Source organism: Panthera tigris, chromosome C2, assembly GCF_018350195.1.
Source record: "Panthera tigris isolate Pti1 chromosome C2, P.tigris_Pti1_mat1.1, whole genome shotgun sequence".
Taxonomy (NCBI): Eukaryota; Metazoa; Chordata; class Mammalia; order Carnivora; family Felidae; genus Panthera; species Panthera tigris.
Window position 1 is genome coordinate 119,615,048 of NC_056668.1, and position 22,424 is coordinate 119,637,471.

At 33.5% G+C, this 22,424-nt stretch overlaps 1 protein-coding gene across 3 annotated transcripts in view; it reads right to left on the reverse strand.

Moving 5' to 3' along the window:
- Positions 1-22,424, reverse strand: part of LOC102971710 (U2 snRNP associated SURP domain containing) — a 53,434-nt gene that overhangs the window by 21,559 nt on the left and 9,451 nt on the right. The window contains exons 3-20 of one of the 3 annotated variants that reach the window (XM_042998575.1): positions 21,477-21,608; positions 19,074-19,172; positions 16,455-16,569; positions 15,850-15,983; positions 13,155-13,222; positions 12,480-12,574; positions 12,362-12,397; positions 12,189-12,271; positions 10,763-10,928; positions 10,369-10,580; positions 9,391-9,434; positions 6,187-6,291; positions 4,935-5,001; positions 4,694-4,857; positions 3,194-3,356; positions 2,708-2,787; positions 1,945-2,032; positions 595-717 (exon numbers count right to left, since the gene is read on the reverse strand). In XM_042998575.1, coding sequence (XP_042854509.1) covers positions 595-717; positions 1,945-2,032; positions 2,708-2,787; positions 3,194-3,356; positions 4,694-4,857; positions 4,935-5,001; positions 6,187-6,291; positions 9,391-9,434; positions 10,369-10,580; positions 10,763-10,928; positions 12,189-12,271; positions 12,362-12,397; positions 12,480-12,574; positions 13,155-13,222; positions 15,850-15,983; positions 16,455-16,569; positions 19,074-19,172; positions 21,477-21,608 — 1,974 coding nt within the window. Of the gene's footprint in view, positions 1-594; positions 718-1,944; positions 2,033-2,707; positions 2,788-3,193; positions 3,357-4,693; positions 4,858-4,934; positions 5,002-6,186; positions 6,292-9,390; positions 9,435-10,368; positions 10,581-10,762; positions 10,929-12,188; positions 12,272-12,361; positions 12,398-12,479; positions 12,575-13,154; positions 13,223-15,849; positions 15,984-16,454; positions 16,570-19,073; positions 19,173-21,476; positions 21,609-22,424 lie in introns of those variants that run through there. The other 2 variants (XM_042998574.1, XM_042998576.1) reach the window with 2 other exon arrangements.

The window sequence follows — 22,424 nt, forward strand, 5'->3', positions numbered from 1 at the left end:
ACCTAGAGAGTATTATGCTAAGTGAAATAATTCAGAGAAACACAAATACCATACGATTTCATTTATATACGGAATGAAAAAACAAAAACAAAATAGACTCTTAAACACAGAGAACTGGTAGTTGCAAAAAGGAAGCAAAAAGAGATTAAGATGTACAAACTTCCAATTATAAAATAAATAAGTCACAGAGATGAAAAGTATAGCATGAGGAACATCATAATATCGTAATAACATTGTATGGTAACTACACTTATCATGGTGAGCATCAAATAATGTATAGAATTGCTGAATCACTATACTGTACACCTGAAACTAATATAACATTGTATGTCAACTATACTCAATAATTACAAAAAAAAAAAAAAAAAAAAAATGTGGAGGTGCCCAGTTACCCAATTTTCACATAAGGAAACAAAACAGAGAATTACTATTATACATAATTTCCTCTCCTGGGCTCCAGCAATTCCAGGAAAATCCACAAGTTAGTGGTAAATACTAGGTATTTTTCACAAAGAAATACTATTCACATCTGTAACATACAGCATCCCCAGAAATCAATTCTAAAATAATCAGACAAATACATTGAGTACCTACCTCTGTTTCCTTTTCTTCAATAATATTTACAAGTCCTAAGAAAATATTTTGTAGTTTGATCAAAAATGGTTCTGGATAAATTGCCCAATCCTCCCATGCTCTGAAACAGGTCATTACCCGTTGCTAAATAAACAGGAAAAAGACAACAAATTATTATTTTAGGGCAATGTCTCAAACTTCATCTCATGAAAATGACCATCACGATTTGCTGTATTTCCTTTAAACCAAGATTCTTGATAAAAAATAATTTAACTATCATTATATCTTTAAAAAATCAATGTCACCTTCTAACTAAAAGGGAATTAGAAATAAAAATAATGAAAAAGAAACAGTAACTATTTTGTTCTTGACCATCTAAGATCAATGCCCCATACCACAAGTGGTACACGAGGCCACAATCTGGGAATAACTTAGAAATTTATGACAGTTAGATACCAGGGTAGCCAAGTTTTGACCCGAATTCCTTTATGGTCCAATGAAGTACTTTCTTGATTCTGGATATACTTTTCTCTTCCCATCCCTAAACCTTTCTACAAGCTCTAATTTATAGTCAAAATTTTTAAATGTAGTTGTTTAAATTCCCTAATTGGTAGGGTCACTGGGCATCTTCCCAAGTTAAAAATTTCCTAAAAACAAAAAGGAAAGAAAAAAAAAAGTTGTTTTTTTTTTTTAAGTTCATTTATTTTGAGAGAGAGCACCAGGGAGGGGCAGAGAGAGAAGGAGAGAAAGAATTCCAAGCAGGCTCCAAACTGTCAGCGCAGAGCCCAAAACGGGGCTGGAATCCACACACCTGTGAGATCATGACGTGAGCTGAAATCAAGAGTCAGACACTTAACCTACTGAGCCACACCCAGGCACCCTCCCAGAGCTAAAAATTTCATTCCATGAAAAGTCTTCCTCCCATGAAAGTAATATCTATTTATTCCATTATAAGCAAGATTTTTTGTTTGGCTTTCTTAACACTGACCTACAAAGAAAGAGGTTATAAAAAGTAACTGAATACATTTTCTAAGCATGAATAACCAAAATTATGTTCCTATTCCAGCCAAATTATATATACCATTCTAAAACAAGTGATATTCTGAATTTTTTGTGGAAAGACTAATATGTAAAACATTTAAATAAAATACTTCAAACTTAATACCGAACAAAACAACACTAGATAAAATATTTCAAAATTTCAGATATTTCTGATACTGAAGATAAAATGGCAGTAAATCTTAAAACAATAATTTCTGAAAGATGCACATCATGTCCTATACTTGTCCTATGTACTTCTCTAGCCCTCCAATGTGCTTGCCAGCCCCTACCCCCTGCTTAACACTAGGGAAAAAAATAAAATAAACATACCTTAAAGTTTTCAGACTGTAAATGGCCTTGAATTGTACGATAGGTAGCATTGAGGTCTGAAAATATCTGACATAACTTTGTTTCAAAACTGAAATTCAAAGAATATAGATTTATGATAGAATTTATTTAAAAACCCCCATTCTACTTCAGCATGCTAGCAAATGAAAAAAACTCTTAAACTCAAAAAAAGAAAAAAAAACCTCATAGATTAATCAAGTAACTCTTCAAAAATCAATAACTAGATGTCTAAACTCTTAACACTGAACTCCTTATTCTGTATGGTTATGGCAAGAATTTGTTTCCTTGATAAACAAGGAACTTTACATTTATGATACATTAAGTTACCTAAACTGACCTCTGTTTTATATTAGGAAAAGTTAAGTGACTTGTCCAAGGCAAAAAAAAACTGTTAGATTGAACAGCTAGATTAAAACAATTCATGTTCTGTCTTTGGTCTCTTCCTTTATGCCTTCCATTATTTCTATTGTTTCTGTTTATTTACTACACAACTGGCTAAATATGCAATAGAAATATAAAGTTATTTTTTAACGCTTATTTGTTCTAGTGTAATTTATCAAAAAATATGAAAACTTTGAAAACACTTAGCTTAAAGTGGATTAATGAATGCAACCTGATTTTTTAGAAAATTCTATGAACTATAAAGAAATTCAAATTAATTAACATTAACAAAATAATTCTCTCTTCTGAATTCCTTACCCTTAAATATTATTTCAGGAATATCAGCTTACAACATTATACTTACAATTTTCTATAATATGAAGCATTGGCAACTTTGGCTGAAGAGTTATACAAAACATCAGAAACCAAATATAATCTGGCAATCTAGAATACCAAAAGATAACATAAATGAGATTAAAAATAAAAACGAGCAGCAAATAATATAGCTAGAAAAAAATCCATATTGAAATTTTTTGCAATTAGTGGCATAAGGCTAATGTTTAGCTATAACACTCACAGCTAATTAGAAGGGTTATAAGAAATTCAACATTCCTGAAGCCACTACTTTGGCAGGGATAAAATATGTAACTCATTTCTATTTCAACCGGTTGATAATCTGCACATCAATTAACATAACAAGTTTCCCAGACAGAAGGAAAATAAGACTGCATAGGAAAGATTTCTTCAGTCAAGTTCTTCATGTAAAAAGGAAACCAATTTCAATCCAAAATGAAGTCAACTATTATTTCTCTTTTACTTAATGTTCCATAAAGAGAAATTATGCCCATACCTTTTTAGGGAGGGGTGTTTTTAAGATGGACAATGACTCAGTAATGCAATCCACTATTTCTTCAGCAGCTTCAGCATTATTAAGACAAAAAACCATTGCATCTCCAATATCATTTTTCCTTGGAGTTAACCCCCTCAGGATTTCTTCTAATTTGTCCCTCTGTCTGAATACAAATGTTTTTAACATAAATATTTATAGACATAAATTTCAAATGCCATTATAGTTTCTGCTCACAAACTAATTTCTTTAAAACCCACTCAGATAAAATTCTGAAGACTAAATTGTGTTAAGTCTGATTTGAGTCCCCCAAATACATTACATTTCTTTGAAGAACTTACATGGGGGAAGAATACTTTCTCATAAATAAATAATTCAGTGATTTTTAGTTTTCAAATAAAGTAAATTTTAAATTATGGGCATTTATTTGCAAGAAGTGTTTGTGAGTGTCCCAGTCCTATTATCCCATTACAATGGAAAAAAGCCTTCATGTTCTTCACTTTCTTTTGAAGGAAGTCAGTTACTTTAGCACTTCTGCATCAGATCACAATAGGCTAAAAGCAGGGGATGACAAACTGTCTGTAAAGGATCAGATAATAAATATTTCAGGCAATGCAGATCATATAGTCTCTCTAGTAGTTACTCGACTCCACTGCTATTAACACCAAAGCAACCATAGACAACAAGTTAAAATGAAATAAAAAGAAAAAAAAAAAGGAGGGGAGAGGGCATGATTGTGTTCTAATAAAACTTTATTTACAAAAACAGGAGGCAGCCAGATTTAGCCTATAGGCTGAGTTTGCAGATCCCTGGAAAAAATGATGAAAATACATCTTAAGAAGCAAATAGGCTTCAAAAATATACAGCTCTCCATTAGCAAATGCTTTCACAAACAATGAATCAATGCAGCTAGCATTAAGATTTACTCTACACAGTTGAGTATATACTCCTATATGCCATAACCTCTTAGCCAATTTTCTTCCATGAGGACCTCCTCTTAATATTTAATAGCTGTATTTGTTTCTGCTTCTTAAACCAGTCTAACTTCACTGTACCCATAATGACTGAGCACTGATAAATATGTTTCCATGGTGGCCACACATTGTAAACTCTTGTGGAAAGGCTTTGAATAGTCAACCATATGATTTCACAAAGCTCTACAGTAATTTTTCCTCTTTAATGTTGCATTCAGAGAGGCAAGAATTCTAAGGGTCCCAATATAATTTCTCTAAAAACCACAAGTATTCCATTGCTAGAGAATCATTGCTTAAGAGACCATCACTACTCTTCATCAGTAGGAAGAGACAAAGGTCAATAGAATACATACTTATACTTACCGAGATATTTAAAATTACAAAGCAATACAATGTTGGTATTCTAAACATTCACAAGTAAAAGAAACAATTCACATTTTAGAGTTAACATCTTAATAAGATATTAATTAAAGCAATTATTAAAGTGACTTTTCTGAATATGTTAACAGAAAAGGAAAAAAATTCTTACTCTTCCTTAAGTGCTCCCTTTTTACTAGGCTCCTCTACAAAAGCTTCTGTTTCTTGTTCTTCTGACATCCCATGCAGGTATGGATTTAATGGTGGTGGCCTCCAAAAAGATCCATTTTTGAACATACGAAAATCTTCCGTCCGCCACTTAGTCGGAGAATCTCCCTAATAAATGTACAGAATGTTATTAGAACGGTGAAATATTCAGAGTCAAAATTAACAAAGCGATTGATTCCACTTGCCTGCAGAATAGAATAAAGCTTCCACCTATAGTAAACATGGGCTGGTGTCTGGTTTTCAAATAAGAATCTAAAACAAAACAAACACAAAAAACAAAAATTAATCATATTAAGTGTCTTCAAGTAAATATAAACAAATCAGAACTACTACTTGCCTATTTCATTTAAAATAAAAACCAAAAGCAAAGATCCCTGAAGAAAAATACTTACCCACTGCCTTCTGCCATCTATCCCCTTCCTCACCCTAGCCCCCAGACAGCCTTTGTGACTAATGTTAGTACTCAGAAGGTATGTATACATCTTACAATCAATTTTATTGAACGCTTACATGTAGGCTATTGTATCTGGCAGTGGAGAGATTTTCCAAAAATAGAAATTTCAAAAGCAGTGTATTTTAAAGACTTAAGAGTGTTAAATGAATGCCTTAGATACCACAGCTATTCAGAAGATAAGCAATTTTCTATAAATCTCCATTATTCTACTATATCTCACTTATGAAGGACTTTCATTGAAAAGCACAGAGTATTTTCCTCCTAGAGACTGCTAAAAACAATGTTACGCAGTTAACTAAATCAAAATCAGATGGAAAACTGATCCAAGTGCATCCTATTCACTATAACTGTCTTCTCATCCTACGACAAAAATAACCCCAAACTTCTAAAATTTATTCTTGGAAATATTTTTAATTCCAAAAAACAAAGGTTTTTTGTTTTTTTTTTTTTTAAATGTTTATTTTTGAGAGAGAGGGAGAGGGAGAGAGAGACAGAGCATGAGCAGGGGAAGGGCAGAGAGAGAGGGAGACACAGAATCTGAAGTAGGCTCCAGGCTCTCAGCTGTCAGTACATAGACCAATGCGGGGCTCAAACTCACAGACTGCGATATCATGACCTGAGCTGAAGTCAGCCGCTTAACCGACTGAGCCACCCAGGTGCCCCTAAAAGTTTTTTTTAAACGCACACCTGAGGACAAACAAAATGTGGTTTATACAGGCAATGGACTATTATTCAGCTTTAAAGGTAAGGAAATTCTGACACATGCTACAACATGGATGAACCTTGAAGACATTATGCTAAATGAAATAAGCAAGTCTCAACAAATACTGAATGATTCCACTTATACGAGGTAGTCTGCACAATAATATGAATGTACTTAACGCCATTCAACTATACACGTAAAAATGGCAAAAATGATACATTTTGTTATATGTATATTTTACCACAGTAAAAAAAATTTTTTTAAAAGAAAAAAAGCACACCTGAACATAGGATTGTTGATTTCTCTGTTCATAATCATAGCTTCAAACATTGGCCCTTCACGTACAACAAACTCTATCATTCGATGTATCAGGGCGAGTAAATTCCTACAACAACAACACAGTTAAAGAAAATGGATTCAGACCTACCACTACATAAAACTATACTTGTCCTAAGTTACTATAATTGTGCAGAAAAAGATTATTCTGCTGACTAATACAAAATTTTATACCAAAAAAATAACCTGGAGCATATGTTAATGCCTTCCTTGTGCATTAAGAGGGAGCGGGATAATGGGGACAGGGGAGTTGGAGGGGAAGGAAAGGAGAAGGGAGGGTGGGAAACCACAACACAGCTTCTTAGCAATAAAGTTTTAATTTTTTAAATGCCACTTAATTTTATTTTCAAAATGCAAAACATTAAATTATGAATCACAACTAATTGGAAAGCTGCAAATATATAAAATCAGTAAACTCAGAGCTTACATGTTATCATAGCCATCTAAAAACTTACATACTATCTCAGTTTTAAAAGAAAATATTCCTAAACCAAGCACTTTTGTGGTGGTATTGAAACGTTATATACATAACTATAATTTATAAAAAAGCAGAACTATTTAACAAGTTTAAGGCCTGATTTAATAAAAAATCCATCCAACTCCTGTGCTTTTCTGGTACACATATAGCAGATGGAGTTTTTATTGAATCTGACCTTTAATGAGGCAACATCCCTTTGGATCACACTTCAAACTAGTTCACACCACTCATGACATGTATAATTCTGCCTGCATATTATGACTCAATGAAGCAATTATATTGCCAAAGACTTAAATGGAGTCCGCTTTCCAAAATATTCCAAAAACAGGGACATGGTGAGATGCTTTTCCCACTTTTCAAAACAATTACTTTCCAATATCTAAGCCAAAAAGAAACTTGTAACTTTTTAGTACATTTTATTGGTTGGGCTCATAGAAAATCTTTATTTTCAAACTCTAGGTCCTAAAATCATGTGAATATATAACACTATTTTAGACATTGATTACAGCATCAAGCAAAAATGACTCAGCTTATTATAAGCTGCTTTTGATTTCTCACTTCACCAGTCCCCCAAACATACAGAGTTGGCAAATAATAATTGGGAAAAGCAAAAGGATATTGGCTCTTGGTACAAGGCACACACTAAATTACACCTTTAGCATTCCCAGCTCAAATTAAGTTCATATAATTGCTAGAATATGAATAGAGTTATAGAATAAGACAGATTTTTTTGGCTCTATAAAGCACTGCTTCAGAGTACATAAACAGTAAAATAATTTATCTCATGGTCATTATAATTATTTTCTTACAGTTTTCAAACAAAACTACTTAAATGGACACTAAAATTTCAACATAGTGAAAAAAATTAATTTTTTTGACCTTTTTAGATCAAAAAAATTATATGAAAGTTTAAATCTTTAATAAAGGGGAAACTATATTTAAAACTATTCATTCAACCTCAAAATTGTTAAAACAAAAAACCAAAAGCATCAATTTTAAATCTAAAAACTAGTATTAATAGTTCTGCAAATATGCCGTTCTTGACATCCAAATAAGAATGTATTCTTGGCATCCATACAGCTAATGATATCATTTTGAGGGAAGGGAGATAATGTAAAGTTATGATTCAGTTCCAAAACTCCCACTGGTATGTGCCAAATTGAAGTGGAGGGAAATTTTATGTGAATATCATAATATATAAAATCAATTACTAGGGGGACAAATGCTATACATCCAAAAACTTATACGAATTAAGTCAAATGCAACTTGACTTGAATATTATAGATGAAAAATGGTTTAGCAAGTTTTAAACAAAGGATTCACTGTAATGGTGAGTTAAGACTTTTCAACAAAATATTTACTCAAAATTTAGTTTTGAAATAAGCTGAGCCACATGTAAAGCTACTACTGGATATATGCTTTTTAAATGCTACAAAAATACTTTCCTGTGAGTGCTTTTTTATCAGTGGAAAAAAAACCCACTATAGTTTTAAATAGGCTTGTAAACTGATAAAATCTATTTTAGAAAATTTAAAGTTTAAAAATATTTAAACATTTCATGTGATTATTTAAAATCAAAATCTGACAATTAGTTTGTTGCTAACCCGAATTCAAGATTATTAAAGAATTGTAATCACACAGCTTTTTCCTTAAAGATTGTGTATTTAACATCATTTTTAAAAGGGTGACTTTTCTATCAGAATGAAACAGTGTAGTACAAAAAGAGGATATATTTTAAAGTGCATTATTTTATTTTAAAATGGCAATTATCTTACTCTGGGCAATAACAACCAAAAAAAAAAAAAAAAAAAAAACCAAAAAATTGTCTCTCAGTTATAATAAAACCACATTTATTGGAGTCGATCGTACCAATGTCTGGTCAAAAACTGTATACTTTCCCAATCCATCCCATGATGTTTTCCTGGTCCCCCGCTGCCGCAGACAGTTCAGCTGGTGTTGCTCACCAAGGCCAATGTCAAAGAGAATTTGGTATTCTTTTGTGTTCATTTATTATTCAACCAGTGTTGTGTTCCTGTGTTTGGGAAAAGGCTTAGCTTGACTGAGCAAGAGCATACCTAGAGCATGAATTCTTCTGCTTTATCATTATGTTGAAAATGAAAAAAAGGAAGAAAGGAAAATAAAAGAATTCCAAATACCTTTGTTACCATGAAAAAAAGTTTCTAGTATGTTCAGTGTTCATGAAATGAATTGGTAGTAATTCCTAATCAATTAGAAAAAACCAAAGCTATGCCCTTCAGTAAGGAGAACTCAAACTAAAGTTGCGTAAACACAGATCATTCAGGAACAAAGAGAAAAAAAAACAGATGGGTCAAAATGTAACATTATACACAATTTAAGATACATTTAAAATACTATTTTCCCATCACAATAGTCTAATATTATTAGACTAACAACTCCATATTAAATCTATTGAACACCTTCTAACTACTAAAGCTATAAAATCCCCTACATTGGTAACAATAAAAACAAAAAGATAAGGACATAAAATTGCAAAGTACACTAAAGTTAGTCACATATCCCCCCCAAAAAGTACTGGGAAGGAACCATTGCTCAGTCAAGATATTACCTTTTCCTCAACACCATTTTTTTTTAATTCAGAAGGGGATATTGTCTATATTTAGATCAGTAATAATAAAGAAAAACATGTACCTTTCTGTTGGGATAACCACTTTGACTATGGCTTGCGACAGAGTCTGTATATGAAGTCACATCAGATAATAAACATAGAATATGTGAGTATTGTTAACAAGTAACAAGCAAAAATATACATAATGCATTGAAAACACTACACATCTAATCACAAGTTTTGCAGGCAATGACTGCATTTGAAGTAATTATACACTAAGCAATTACATAAATGCAAATGGATGTGTTCAGTGAACAATAAATGTTCACCAAATGCAAAGAATCAGAACATTCCTGCCAGAATGCACATCAATGCACTGAAATAGGTACTACACTGAGAATTATCAGATAAAGATTTTAATTTGTGAAATAATTAACTGTTTGCCTCTGACCATACAGTTTGCTACTTTGTTCCCAAGCCTTTAAAACCAGCCCTGTCATTTTAAGTGTAATTATTTCATAATAGAACCAACAAATTCTTATAAACTTGAAATTAAGTTGGTTTTATGTTTAATAAAAAGAAAATACTCACCCTTTGCTTTTACTAGAGTAGTTAACTGTTTTTTTAAAAAAAACCACATATGCTCTCAAATACTCTAATGCCTCAGACCTTGAGAATTAAATTAGCTAGCAGCCATCCAAACAGTTTAACTATTTAGGTCTTTCTAATTGAAAAGTCACTTAACCAAATACAAAGTATCACTTTCTCAGAACAAAGTTAATTTAGATATTGCACTTAAGCAAACCTGGATACAATAGTGGACAAAGGAAAAAAAAAACTTAAGTGGTCAAAAAAGGAATGGTAGCCACAAATAAAAATATGACCTAGTATTTCAATACAGGGTTTCCATGGGCTAAGGCAGGGAACACATCTACTTATTTCTTTAAGAGTTGCCAAACAAAATTACACACACATTTTCTATAAAATTATTGAAAAGAAATACTACCACAGATTTAGTATTTACAAATTAGATGCGGCCCTATGTACATTTTTTAAATTACCTTCTCAAAATCCTCCTTGTTTTTAGGTGGCGGTAACATTGGAGCATTGGGGTTTTTTAACCTCTCTCTAGGCTGCGCATTAAAAGGCAGTCCTGATGGAGGTGGGGGAAGCGTATGTTCCATCATAGAAGGCGGAATGTATATTGGATGTGGAGGAATAGGCACAGCTTTACCCCAACCTAGCTTCATTTCAAAAGACATAATCATCTTTCCTACAAAAAAAGAAAAGAAAGGTCACCCTGGTAACTCTCAAAAGAAAATAAAAGATGACTGATAATTTGAATTAATTTTAACCTTTCCATTTCTGGTCTATTTTTCCCCTAGAGTTTTCGTAAGTATTTCCAGAACGAGAAAAAGTCTGAATTCTATTAAGAGACAATAAAAACTTTCTTACCATTTAAATTTTTTAAAGCTCTTTCAGCATCTCTTCTATTCATAAAGGCCACAAAGCCACAGTTTCTCTCTCTTGCTCTTTCTTCATCAGTTCTAGGCCACATAATTTTCACACTGGCTAATGGTCCAAATCTTCCAAATTCTTGACACAGCATTTCTTCATTCATCTATTAAAAAGATTGAGAGTTTTTTGGTATGCGAAAAAAGGGAAATTCTATGCAACAGAAAGCAAAGTAATCGTTGCAAACTTAACAAAAAGATATTTTAATGCTACAATTTTCCATTCAAGTACTAGGACCTCTATCTATACAGGTAAAATCTTGCCCTCATGGGACATTCACAAATCTTTTCATACCAGAAACACAAATAAGTGGTCAGGGTGAAGAGGCCGATGGCTAAAGAAATCAGAAGTACACCTCTACATCCCCTCTTGCTCCTTTTAAGATCCTGCATCTAAAATAAGCTGTTTTAAAATTAAAAAAAAAAAGGGGGGGGGGCGCCTGGGTGGCTCAGTTAAGCGTCTGACTTCGGCTTAGGTCATGATCTTGCGGTTCGTGGGTTCGAGCCCCGTGTCGGGCTCTGTGCTGACAGCTCAGAGCCTGGGACCTGTTTCAGATTCTGTGTCTCCCTCTTTCTCTCTGACCCTCCCCGGTTCATGCTCTGTCTCTCTCTGTCTCAAAAAATAAATAAACGTTAAAAAAATAAATAAAAAAATAAAATAAAATAAGCTGTTTTTCGGCAGTGATTTCTTTAGGCATTTAGCAATGTTTTTCAGGCAGCAGTGATTATCGCATTTAAGAAAAGGAGAAAATATATGTTGGTGATAAAAGAAAAAAAAAATCTAATCACTTTTTCTTTTTCCAGCACCTTATGTAATTGCTAGAGAAAAGAGAAAATGGTAAATACACAATGAGGTCCAAACAGATGTAACTTTTAAAAAGAGCATGTTATTTATTACAACCACTACATTCCTCATAACACAAGTAACACTAAAATGAGGAAAAGAATTAAAATATAAAAGACAGGCACAAATCACTAGTTTGCTATTATGAAGAAAGAAAAAGGAAATACACTATTAAGGAAGCAAGCTATGCATCAGAAGGGGGTAGTCTCAAAAGAACATTGTCTAGCACTGGTCATATCCTATTTTGATAAATAATAAAATCAGCACATAGTAAGACATTTCAAATTCAGATAGTCCAGTTACAGAAAGAGTACGAGGTAAACCCTTAAGAACTGCAGCAAGATAATTCAGCCCATACCAGTTAAGACTTAATTTTATAAGGTAATTTTAGAGACTTCAATAGTCCCTAAGGTCCATCAAATTTTCTTATTTTAGATTCTTGACTTTATTTTATTGATAAAGCAGTTTTCTTCCATAATTATAAAGAATACAAGTCAACATTCATCTAACTTTCTAATATTACCTGTGGATTAATGTTTCCAAGGTATAAATTAGTAGTGCTTGGATCTCCTACATCATGTGAGCCAGGTGCATAATCATCAAGAACTAGGACAAAGAGGAAAAAAAAATTATAACCTGCAAAATACAAAGTATGGACAATTTTTATTAGTTAAAAAAAGCAAAAAACTGTATTACCACCAGATGATCTATTTCTTCTTGAAGGCGCATCCACTTTAAAAGGGGAAAAGAAAACAATTCTTAGTTTTTAGAATAGTTAATCACAACTATAAACATTAAAAAAAATGTCACTTACTAGAACGACGCTGACCATCAGAATCTGACTGAGGAGGCTCAAATCGGCTTAACCTGCCTTTTGTTTTATGTCTCTCATCACGCTCTTCCTGAATTCTGTTGAAAACATTTATAATCACTAACAATGAGCCAAAATTTGTTCGTTCACATCTGTTAAGAATACAACTTACCCAGGTACCATGTTCACAGAACTTGAAATATTTGTGAATAATTAAATGCCAGTACTAACAACCGAGATCAGTGAGTCCCACAGCTATAAGCCATGAGCAAATTTCTGCTATGTCAAACAAGCATTAGAATACAAAGCCCACTTCCAAGGTGGAAATTCAACATCAAGACCACAGAATTTGTTCTTTCTTGGTTAAGTTTGCTCACTCCTCACCCATATCTCAGTGACTACATTGTTTCCACTGCAAACAGGACTCTGGACATTAAATACTTAGATACTATCAATTGAACTGCATCTACATGATGTAACCAGCCCAGGTGCTGGATGAAATGCTAATTCACTTTCAAACATATCCTAAAAAAAATCACTATAATATCTAAAACAACCTCATAGTAGGTAAGCCAGTTTAGTGGTAACTAATCAGTAAACTACATTCTTCATACCTGCATCTCTAAGCCAATAATGCAAAATACCTATGATAGCTGTTCTCCACACTATAAAACTTACTGTTTCAATTCTTCTTTGAAGAGTTCCAAATTGCTTTTTTTCTTTTCTTTCTCCCCTTTCTTCAGTGGCTATGAAGGATATAACAAGTTATACTTCATACAAAACAAGATTAAACAAAACGAATGGTTCAATAATCAGATCGTTTTAAATAATTTTTATTTTAGTGCCAATTATGTTCTAATTATTTAAATTACTGTTTTCACTGCACTTCCTTCCTGTTCTCTTGAACTAAGAATTTAACAATTATTAAAGCAATTAAAGAAAATAACAAACTACAGTCTTAAAGTAAAGGACTCGCTAACTTTATCCCCTAAAAGCCTGGGATAATTAGGCCTGAATATTGTTAGAGAATAACAGGAAGCAAAACTAATGAACATAAAGTAACTGAACTGCCAACTAAAGTACCATGAACAACTACCAAAAATATGCCCTTCTTCAAAACAATCACTGTAGGAGGACTATGAATTAGTAAAACAATGAGTAACATCTTTGGAATTCCTCTTTTAAAACTGCTTTTGAAATCCCTCTCTTAGAAGTGCCAAAATAACACAATGGAGAAAAATAGCCTTTTTTCACAAATAGTGCTAGAATATCCATATGCAAGAAAAAGTGAAGTTGAACTTCTTCATGCCATACACAAAAATTCACTCAAATGACTCACAGAAACTAAACTGAAGCACTAAAACTATAAAACTCTAAGAGAAAAACATAGGAATAAATCTTCATGACTTCATGACTTTGAATAAGGCAATGATTTCTTAGATATGACATCGAAAGCAAAAGCAACATACAAAACAAACAGATAAACTAAACTTCATCAAAATTAAAAACTTTGGGCTTCAAAGGACACTATCAATAAAATGCAAAGACAACTCACAGAATGGGAGAAAACATGTGCAATTCAAATAGCTGATAAGAGACTTGACTCCAGGAAGTGTAAAATACTCTTACAACTTAACAGTAAAAAGACAACAAGAAGCCCAATTACAAAATGGGCCAAGGAGCTAAAAAGACATTTCTCCACAGAAGACTACAAATGGATGATAAACACATAAAAAGATGTTCATCATCAGGGAAGTGAAAATCAAAATCACAATTAGCTACAACTTCACACCCACTAAGATGACTAAAATAAATTTTAAAAATAGACAATTTTAACAAGCGTTGGTAAAGATGTGGAAAAATTAGAACCCTCATACATTGCTGATGGGATTATAAAATGATACAGCTAATCTGGAAAACAGTTTTGGCAGTTTCTCAAAAGATTAAACAAATAGTTACCATACAACCCAGAATTCCATTCCTAGGTGTATGTGTATGTAGGGATATAAAATACATATATCATATACTTGAGAACTGAATATGTAAGTCCACAAAAAAAGCCTACCCACAAATGTTTATAGCAACATTATCCACAATAACCAAAAAGTGGAGACAACCCAAATGTCAAGTGATAGATGCATAAACAGTATGTGCTATATCCATAAAATATTATTCAACCATAAAAAGGAATAAGGTACTAACATGTGCCAGAACATACAGATGAACCTTGAAATATTATGCTAAGAAGCCAGAAACAAAAGGCTACATGTTGTATGATTCCATCTGCATGAAATGTCTTAAACAGGCAAATCCAAACAGATAAAAAGGAGATTAGTAATTGCCAGGGGTTGGGGATGACTAAAATAGGTATAAGGTTTCTTTCTGGGATAATAAAAATGTTCTGCAATTAGAAATTAGTGATTTTTGCACAATTGTGAATATAATTTAAAAAATAACTGAATAATTTAAAAGGGTAAATTTTATGGTATGTGAATTATATCTCAATTAAACTGCTTTTTTTCCTTTGCATCCAGAGCTATTTTAGTCATGCAAGGAAAGTCAGTGTCACCTTTCAATGTAATCATATTTCTTCACCAAGTATGGTTCCAAATGACGTGACCCATATCTATATACCAACTACCATGAAAAATTCATCGAAAAATAAAAATTTTTCTAATACCAAGAATACTTAAAAGAAAGTGCCACTAGGTTGACAGTATTTCCAAATAAATACCAAAAATGCTCTAGGCAAAAGATACATTATTGGAATACGTAAGTTTTCCAAAGTTAACTGCCACTACACATGCTGGTATTATTTAAATACCTCAGTTTAGAACTGTTTAAAAACAAAAATCCCATTACTTTTTATTTAAAATACAGTCAACTTTTGGGGTGCCTGGGTGGCTCAGTCGGTTGAGCGTCTGACTTCAGCTCAGGTCATGATCTCTCACTCCGTGAGTTCGAGACCCGCGTCGGGCTCTGTGCTGACAGCTCAGAGCCTGGAGCCTGTTTCAGATTCTGTGTCTCCCTCTCTCTCTACCCCTCCCCCATTCATGCTCTGTCTCTATCAAAAATAAATAAACATTAAAAAAATTTTAAAAATAAATAAAATACAGTCAACTTTTTACTTGCAGTATGCAATGAGTACAGTAACACCAAATGTTTATCGCTCAAAGAACATAAGAATATCGTCTAAATGTCCTACTCTAATTTATTATCTCTTCTCTAGAAAGATTAAGCAACAAAACTCAACATCTATTCCAAAAATAATTATAAACAAGAAACCAAAGTCCTGCTTACAATGGAAGTACTGAAATATCATTGGCAGTGTCATCTCTGAACATATAAAGCCACTTATTTGATTATGACTTACAGGTTTTTTGGTTTCTATGACAAGAAGAGATGGTGGTCTTTCATTGGATGACTGATTTGGAGGATTTTTTTGATCTGCAAATCTTGAAGACGGCTTATAGATTTTACCTCTTTTTTCATCTGTTTCATGTTCTTCTGAAATTTAAAATACTAAGCTTCAAAACTAATTTTCAAAAATAATTTCATATTATTTGATCTTTTATTATTTTTAGTTAAAAATAAACAAAAATTAGGAAAATGTGTTTAGCACTGATATACTAGTGACAAAATATGAAGTTAAGTTCTTATTACCACCTTACTCTCCAACAAAATACTAATTTAATCATTTTATAGTGAAACTATGAAATACATTAAAATTTTTGCAAAGTGCACTGCTGTCTTCAACCTTGAAAGGCACTAAATATTTTTAAAACTTCTCTGGCTCCAATTTCTCTAACCCATATCTGGCCATTTATTTTGCTAATTAACGATTAATATCAACACTAGAGGGTGCTGATAGAAAGAAAATGTGAAATTCTAAAGACAACAAACATCTTTCATAATTACCTACAGTCATTCTACTAGCACATTTTGGATTTGCTCAAGGACTGTAATATTCATACTAACCTTTAGCTGCATTAACAACACCTCCACGCACAAATGTCTTCACTTTATTACCATCACTTCCTTCAAAAGCAGCAAGAAATTCCTCATAAATCTCAGCTGCTGCCTTTTCATCTTCCTAAATATACATGAAAATAGTATCACTTAATATGAAAATTATTGTACACAGGGTAAGACTCATCAAGTAATAATGTAAACAAAACCTTTCCCTTCACTGGGAAAAGCAGGTTAGGCAGTCCCAATAAGTAATAACACCTAATCTTTAGTAGGTATTAGATATTAACATTGAAACTGAAAGAGACTTTGATCCTTTACTGGCAATTTGTGGAACCAGAAAAAGACCCCCTAAGTAAATCTGTTTAGAGACAGCAGGAGTCAGGGGCGCCTGGGTGGCTCGGTCGGTTAAGCGTCCGACTTCAGCTTAGGTCATGATCTCACGGTCCGTGAGTTCGAGCCCTGCGTTGGGCTCTGTGCTGACAGCTCAGAGCCTGGAGCCAGTTTCAGATTCTGTGTCTCCCTCTCTCTCTGCCCCTCCCCTGTTCATGCTTTGTCTCTCTGTCTCAAAAATAAATGAATGTTAAAAAAAAAAAATTAAAAAAGAGACAGCAGGACTCAAACTGTATGACAACTATATAAAATATATTACTCTATTAATGTTTTTAACATTTCCAAAGCACGATGATTTAATTCAGTGATTATAAAGATTTCCTTTACAAACCACCAAAGACATGAGTATTACAAGCTGAAGTAGCAATATCTCCATAGCCGGCATTTAAAAAAAAAATCTCAAAAGAACCTTGACAATTGCAGTTATTACTCTTCACAATGTCCCCAAAATATGTATGCATCAAAGGCCAATGGCAGAGAATAGAAAACAAAGAAATAAATCCAATAACAGTCGGAAATTTAGTATTCAATAAAAGGAATAGCTCAACTCAAGGGAGAACAGATGGACTTTTCAATGAATGATATTGGGATAACTTGATAACTATTTGAAAAAGAAAGATAAAAATGAGCCAATTCTTCACAACACATACTAGGAGAAACTGCAAATGAATCAGATTTAAGTTTTTTTAATGAAACTATATATACAGTATTTAAAAAATGAGGAAATTCCTTTATAAGCTAGGAGTGAGAACAATAATGGAATACTAGAAACCATAAGGGAAGATTGATAAATCTGATTACCTAACAATAAACAGTTTCTACACCGAAAAACACCAGAAACAAAATAAAGAGACAATTGACTGGGAAAAAAAACACTGCACCTGTGTCACGAACTGTTAATATACTCAATATGTGAAGTTTTTAAAACAGAGATGACCTACAAATCTCTGGAAAGACTGGTTGAGATACAGGCAGATAGTTCACAGATACAAACACAAAAGCTGTTCAACCTTACTTATACAAGAGAAATAAAAATTTAAAACTACACTGAGATAACATTTTTCACCTAGCAGATTGGCAAAATTTCAAAAACATCCTCTGTTGGCAAGGCTATAGGGACACAACCTCTCATACATTACGGACAGAGATGCAAAATGGCTCTGCCCTTATAGAGAGCAATCTGACAATACCCAACAGAGCTACATTTAGGCATTTACCATTCAACCCAGTAACCTCACTTATAGAAATATATCCCAATGGGGCGCCTGGGTGGCTCAGCTGGTTACGTGTTAGACACTTGATTTTGGCTCAGGTCATGATGTCATGGTTCATGAGATCAAGCCCCACAGAGTCCATGCTGACAGCAGAGAGCCCGCTTGGGATTCTCTCTCCCTCTCTCTCTGCCCCTTCCCATTCAGTGTGCATGTGCACGCTCCCTCTCTCTCTCTCAAAATACATGAACTTTAAACGTATATACCCCAAAGATAAACTAGCAAAAAAAACCACATGCATAACAGTATCCATTAACAGCACTATTTGTAATGGCAAAAGACCAAAATAAAAATGCCCTCAACAGAATTTTAATGAATAAACTAATGTATGTCTACACAGGTATTATTAAAAAAAGGGGGGGGTGGGGGGTGGGGCGTGTACCTGGATGGCTCAGTCAGTTAAGCATCTGACTTTGGCTCAGGTCATGATCTCACAGCTTTTGAGTTTGAGCCCCGCATCGGGTTCTGTGCTGACAGCTCGGAGCCTGGAGCCTGCTTGGGATTCTGTGCCTCCCTCTCTTTCTATGCCCTCCCCCACTCACACTCTGTCTCTCTCTCAAAAAATAAAAACATTAAAAACAATTTTTTTTAAAAAGGTTATTTCAATATACCTGCAGTAACCTCTGAAATATGTTAAGTGAAAAAAGCAAAATGCAGAAAGTACACTGTATATAGCATATTATTGATCGTCTAGGAAAGAGGAGTACAGTATATATTTATACAGAGTTACTTATACAAAAAGAACAGACCAGAGAATAACCAAAACTTACATATAAGAAATGGTGGAGGGGACAGGGATACGAACTAGACTCCTCTGAATGTACCCTGTGTTACAGACTTGACTTGGTGGTGGGAACTGAGAATACCCTGAGGTCAAGAAACTTTCAAAAGCATTTCTCTATTTGTACATGCACTTATTTAGACACATTTCCAAGGATAACTCAAAATGCAATTTAAACATTACCTTTTTCTTTAATTCTTCTTGTTCCTTCTTACTTAAAGTTCTCTTAGCTGTACTCATTTTTCCAATACTGAATGCTTTAAGTTTGTTTTCTAGAAGAGGCTGTGAAAAGAAGTAAAAAGCATACATTTACTACATACACATTTCTTAATGCTACCTATAACTCAACTGATACAGCTCTCAAGTGGTAATCAAGTCTTCAGATTAGATGACTTTTAAAAAAGAAATTTCACTGTAAAGCAGAAAAGCTGAGGCTACTCTTAAGCATCAAGTGGCTCCAATGGGCTAGATTCTGATGTAAAGTATTCCTTAAAGTATGTCTTCATTGGCTAACTCAAGGTCAGTAACACACAAAAGCCATTTTCTTTTAAAAAGGTAAAATAAAGCAGGGAGGGAGACGCCAAGGCTTACTACTCAGTCAACCTACTTGCTGGAAAAGCACTTGAGAAAAAGTACAGATGATTCTGAGGAAAAGAAGTAGTGATGGAAAACAGACATTCAAATAGGGAGAAGGCAGCATGTATTTCCAAAGTTCAGTAGCAAGAATCTACATACCATCCATAACCCCCATTTCAGGTACTACATCACATCACTTCCTTTTATAATTCAGTAAATTAACTCATTCTTCATCAACAACACTGTTTTTATAAACATAATCACAGAATTTCAGATTTCAGAAGTAAAACTGTTGTTGACCTTTAGCTGTTCAGTTATTCATTTGAATGTTAGACTTTGATTCATAAACTTAAGAGGAATGTCTATTAAATACAACCTAAAATATCAATCTGTAACTAAAATCCAAAGGTTTCACTCTTGCCTACCAAAATGACAAGTTAACCAATAACAAATTAGACTTTATCAAATTCCTGATTATTAAATAGGCTTGACCTTGAGAGAAGCAAAATGGAAGAGTAACATGTTATAAACTATTTTAAAGTTAAAGTCACTGAAAAAAATAAAACCGTTTATAACCCCAAAGTCAAAATGAGGTTTCAGTAATAGATTCAAACTAAATTTTTTCCCCAAAGTAGAAAGAAAAATGTTTGCTCATCATTCAACATCTCTGGATTTGTTTGGGGACTCTTTTTTGGCACTTTTTAAAAATTTATTAATTTTTTGGCAGGGGGAAGAGAGAGAGAGGGAGAGACAAGGAGAGACAGGGAGAGAGAGGGAGGGAGGACAGGAGGGAGGGAGGGAGAGAGAGAGAGAATCCATAGCAGGCTCCATGCTCAGTGTGGAGCCTGGCACAGGACTTGATCCCAGGATCCTAGGATCATGATCTGGGCCAAAATCAGGAGTTGGATACTGAACCAACTGAGCCAACCAGGTACCCCAGCATCTATGGTTTTAACTTCAAAAGTTTACACAAAATGGCTGGGTGCATGGGTGGCTCAGTCAGTTAAGTGTGTCCAACTCTTGATTTCAGCTCAGGTCATGATCTCATAGTTCATGACCCACATCAGACTCTGCACTGACAATAGTGAGCCTGCTTGGGATTCTCTATCTCCTTCTCTCTCTGCCCCTCCCCTGCTCACGCTCTCTCACTCCCCTCAAAATAAATAAACATTTAAAAAGAAGTTCAAACAGCAAAATTACATACAAATTCAATGAAAACCATAATTTTACAAAAAAAAAATTGGAAGGGTTCCAATTTTATTTATATCCTAAGAGCTAAATTTACACACTTAACAGAAAAATAGTTAAGGAAATTATGGAATGTTTACACAAAGAAATACAATCATCCATGAAAATATATTTATGCTTAGAAACATTAAACAAGAAAAATTAAGTGTTACGAATTTTAATATTGGCTGGTGATAACTGTCTTATTATATTTCCAAATTTTATTTTTATTAATATATTAGCATCCCAAATTTAATCACAAGAAAAATTATTTGAAATAGAAAAGACTAAGAGCGTGAGAACACTTTGCAGATACATATGGTAAAGAAGTTCCTTCTCTGGGTTCTCATATTGCCCTGGGCACTACACTAACCAGAGTGAACAGTACCTGTTCCTGTTTACTTCCCAGGGCAAGACTATTTGCTCTCCAAGAGCAAGAACTGTGTTTTAATCATCTGTTTATTTCCAGTGACTGTCATGTGGCACTTGGTTCAGTAAATGTTGTAAGGGAGGAACAATAAATCTGACTATTAACCATTTTATATCAAAAACACTCCTTGGTTTTTTCAATAAAATTTTAAATTTTAAGTGAAATCTAGCTCACATATTAGCTACAAAAAACATTTCCTTACATGAACTTGTTTATCATTAACCCAAATACAACAAAGAATGCTATTTCCAAATAGTGCAAGATGAAACAACCAGTACCAAAATATTCAACTACCAAATTTGATCAAGACAGATTAAAATCATTAATCTTTTCTCATCTTTATCAACACTTACTCTTGAGAGATTCTGATGAGGAGAATCACAAAGGCTTTCACGGGCACTCTCATTCCTATAATTGTGTTTTCTTGGACTCTTAGGTCGTGTGCGACTTGGCATGTCACTATCTGAGGGTCCCGATGCATCCATCTTCAGGAAAAGTAAAACGAGTTTTTAAAAATCACATATGTAGTACTAAAAGTACAAATAACCCAAATGTCCAAATAGTGACAAATTTCACTATACACTATCAAAACTCTCATCCCTTAATATCACTATTGATTTTATCAGAAAAGTCCTTAAAAGTTTCCAAAAATTCTAACTTAGACCCAAAAGCTCAAATTTTGTATCAGCAACAAATAATTATTTTCTTTGAAGTAACAGATCTGTTCCCTTAAGTTTTCAAGAAAATATCTGCCAAACCCCCAAGTCTGATTAACCAGTTTGTCAGTTGTTCCTTCAAGTAAAAACGGTATTCCATGAAAAAAGGAGCCAGTTTTCATTTCTCAACTTAAATAATCTGGCAATTATCTTTTCCTCAAGACAAACATCACACTCTGATAAGCAGTAGTGCCTTATATGTACTTCCCATTTCATCATACAGAACATTACAGAGACCCATAGGCAAGGACAAAATATTAATAATTTTTACTGCTTCATCAAGAACATTCTTAAGTGAAACTAGCATATTTCTACTTTTACTGTGCCAGGTGGGGAAGAATACAATGACTACTGGTCCACTTTGACAACACTGGCTTGATTCATGCTAAGATGCCAACAGTTTATCCATCAATTGCTTTTGCACCATTAATGCAAATGTCAACATGATGAAAAAGGCAAATATTATCTTTGTATTATTTAAAATAGTTGAACTCACAAAGCCCCTGGAAAATTCTCAGTAACCCCCAAGGGTCTGAAACCAGATTTTGAGCACTGCTGTAATAACATGTAAAGGAATGTTTACTG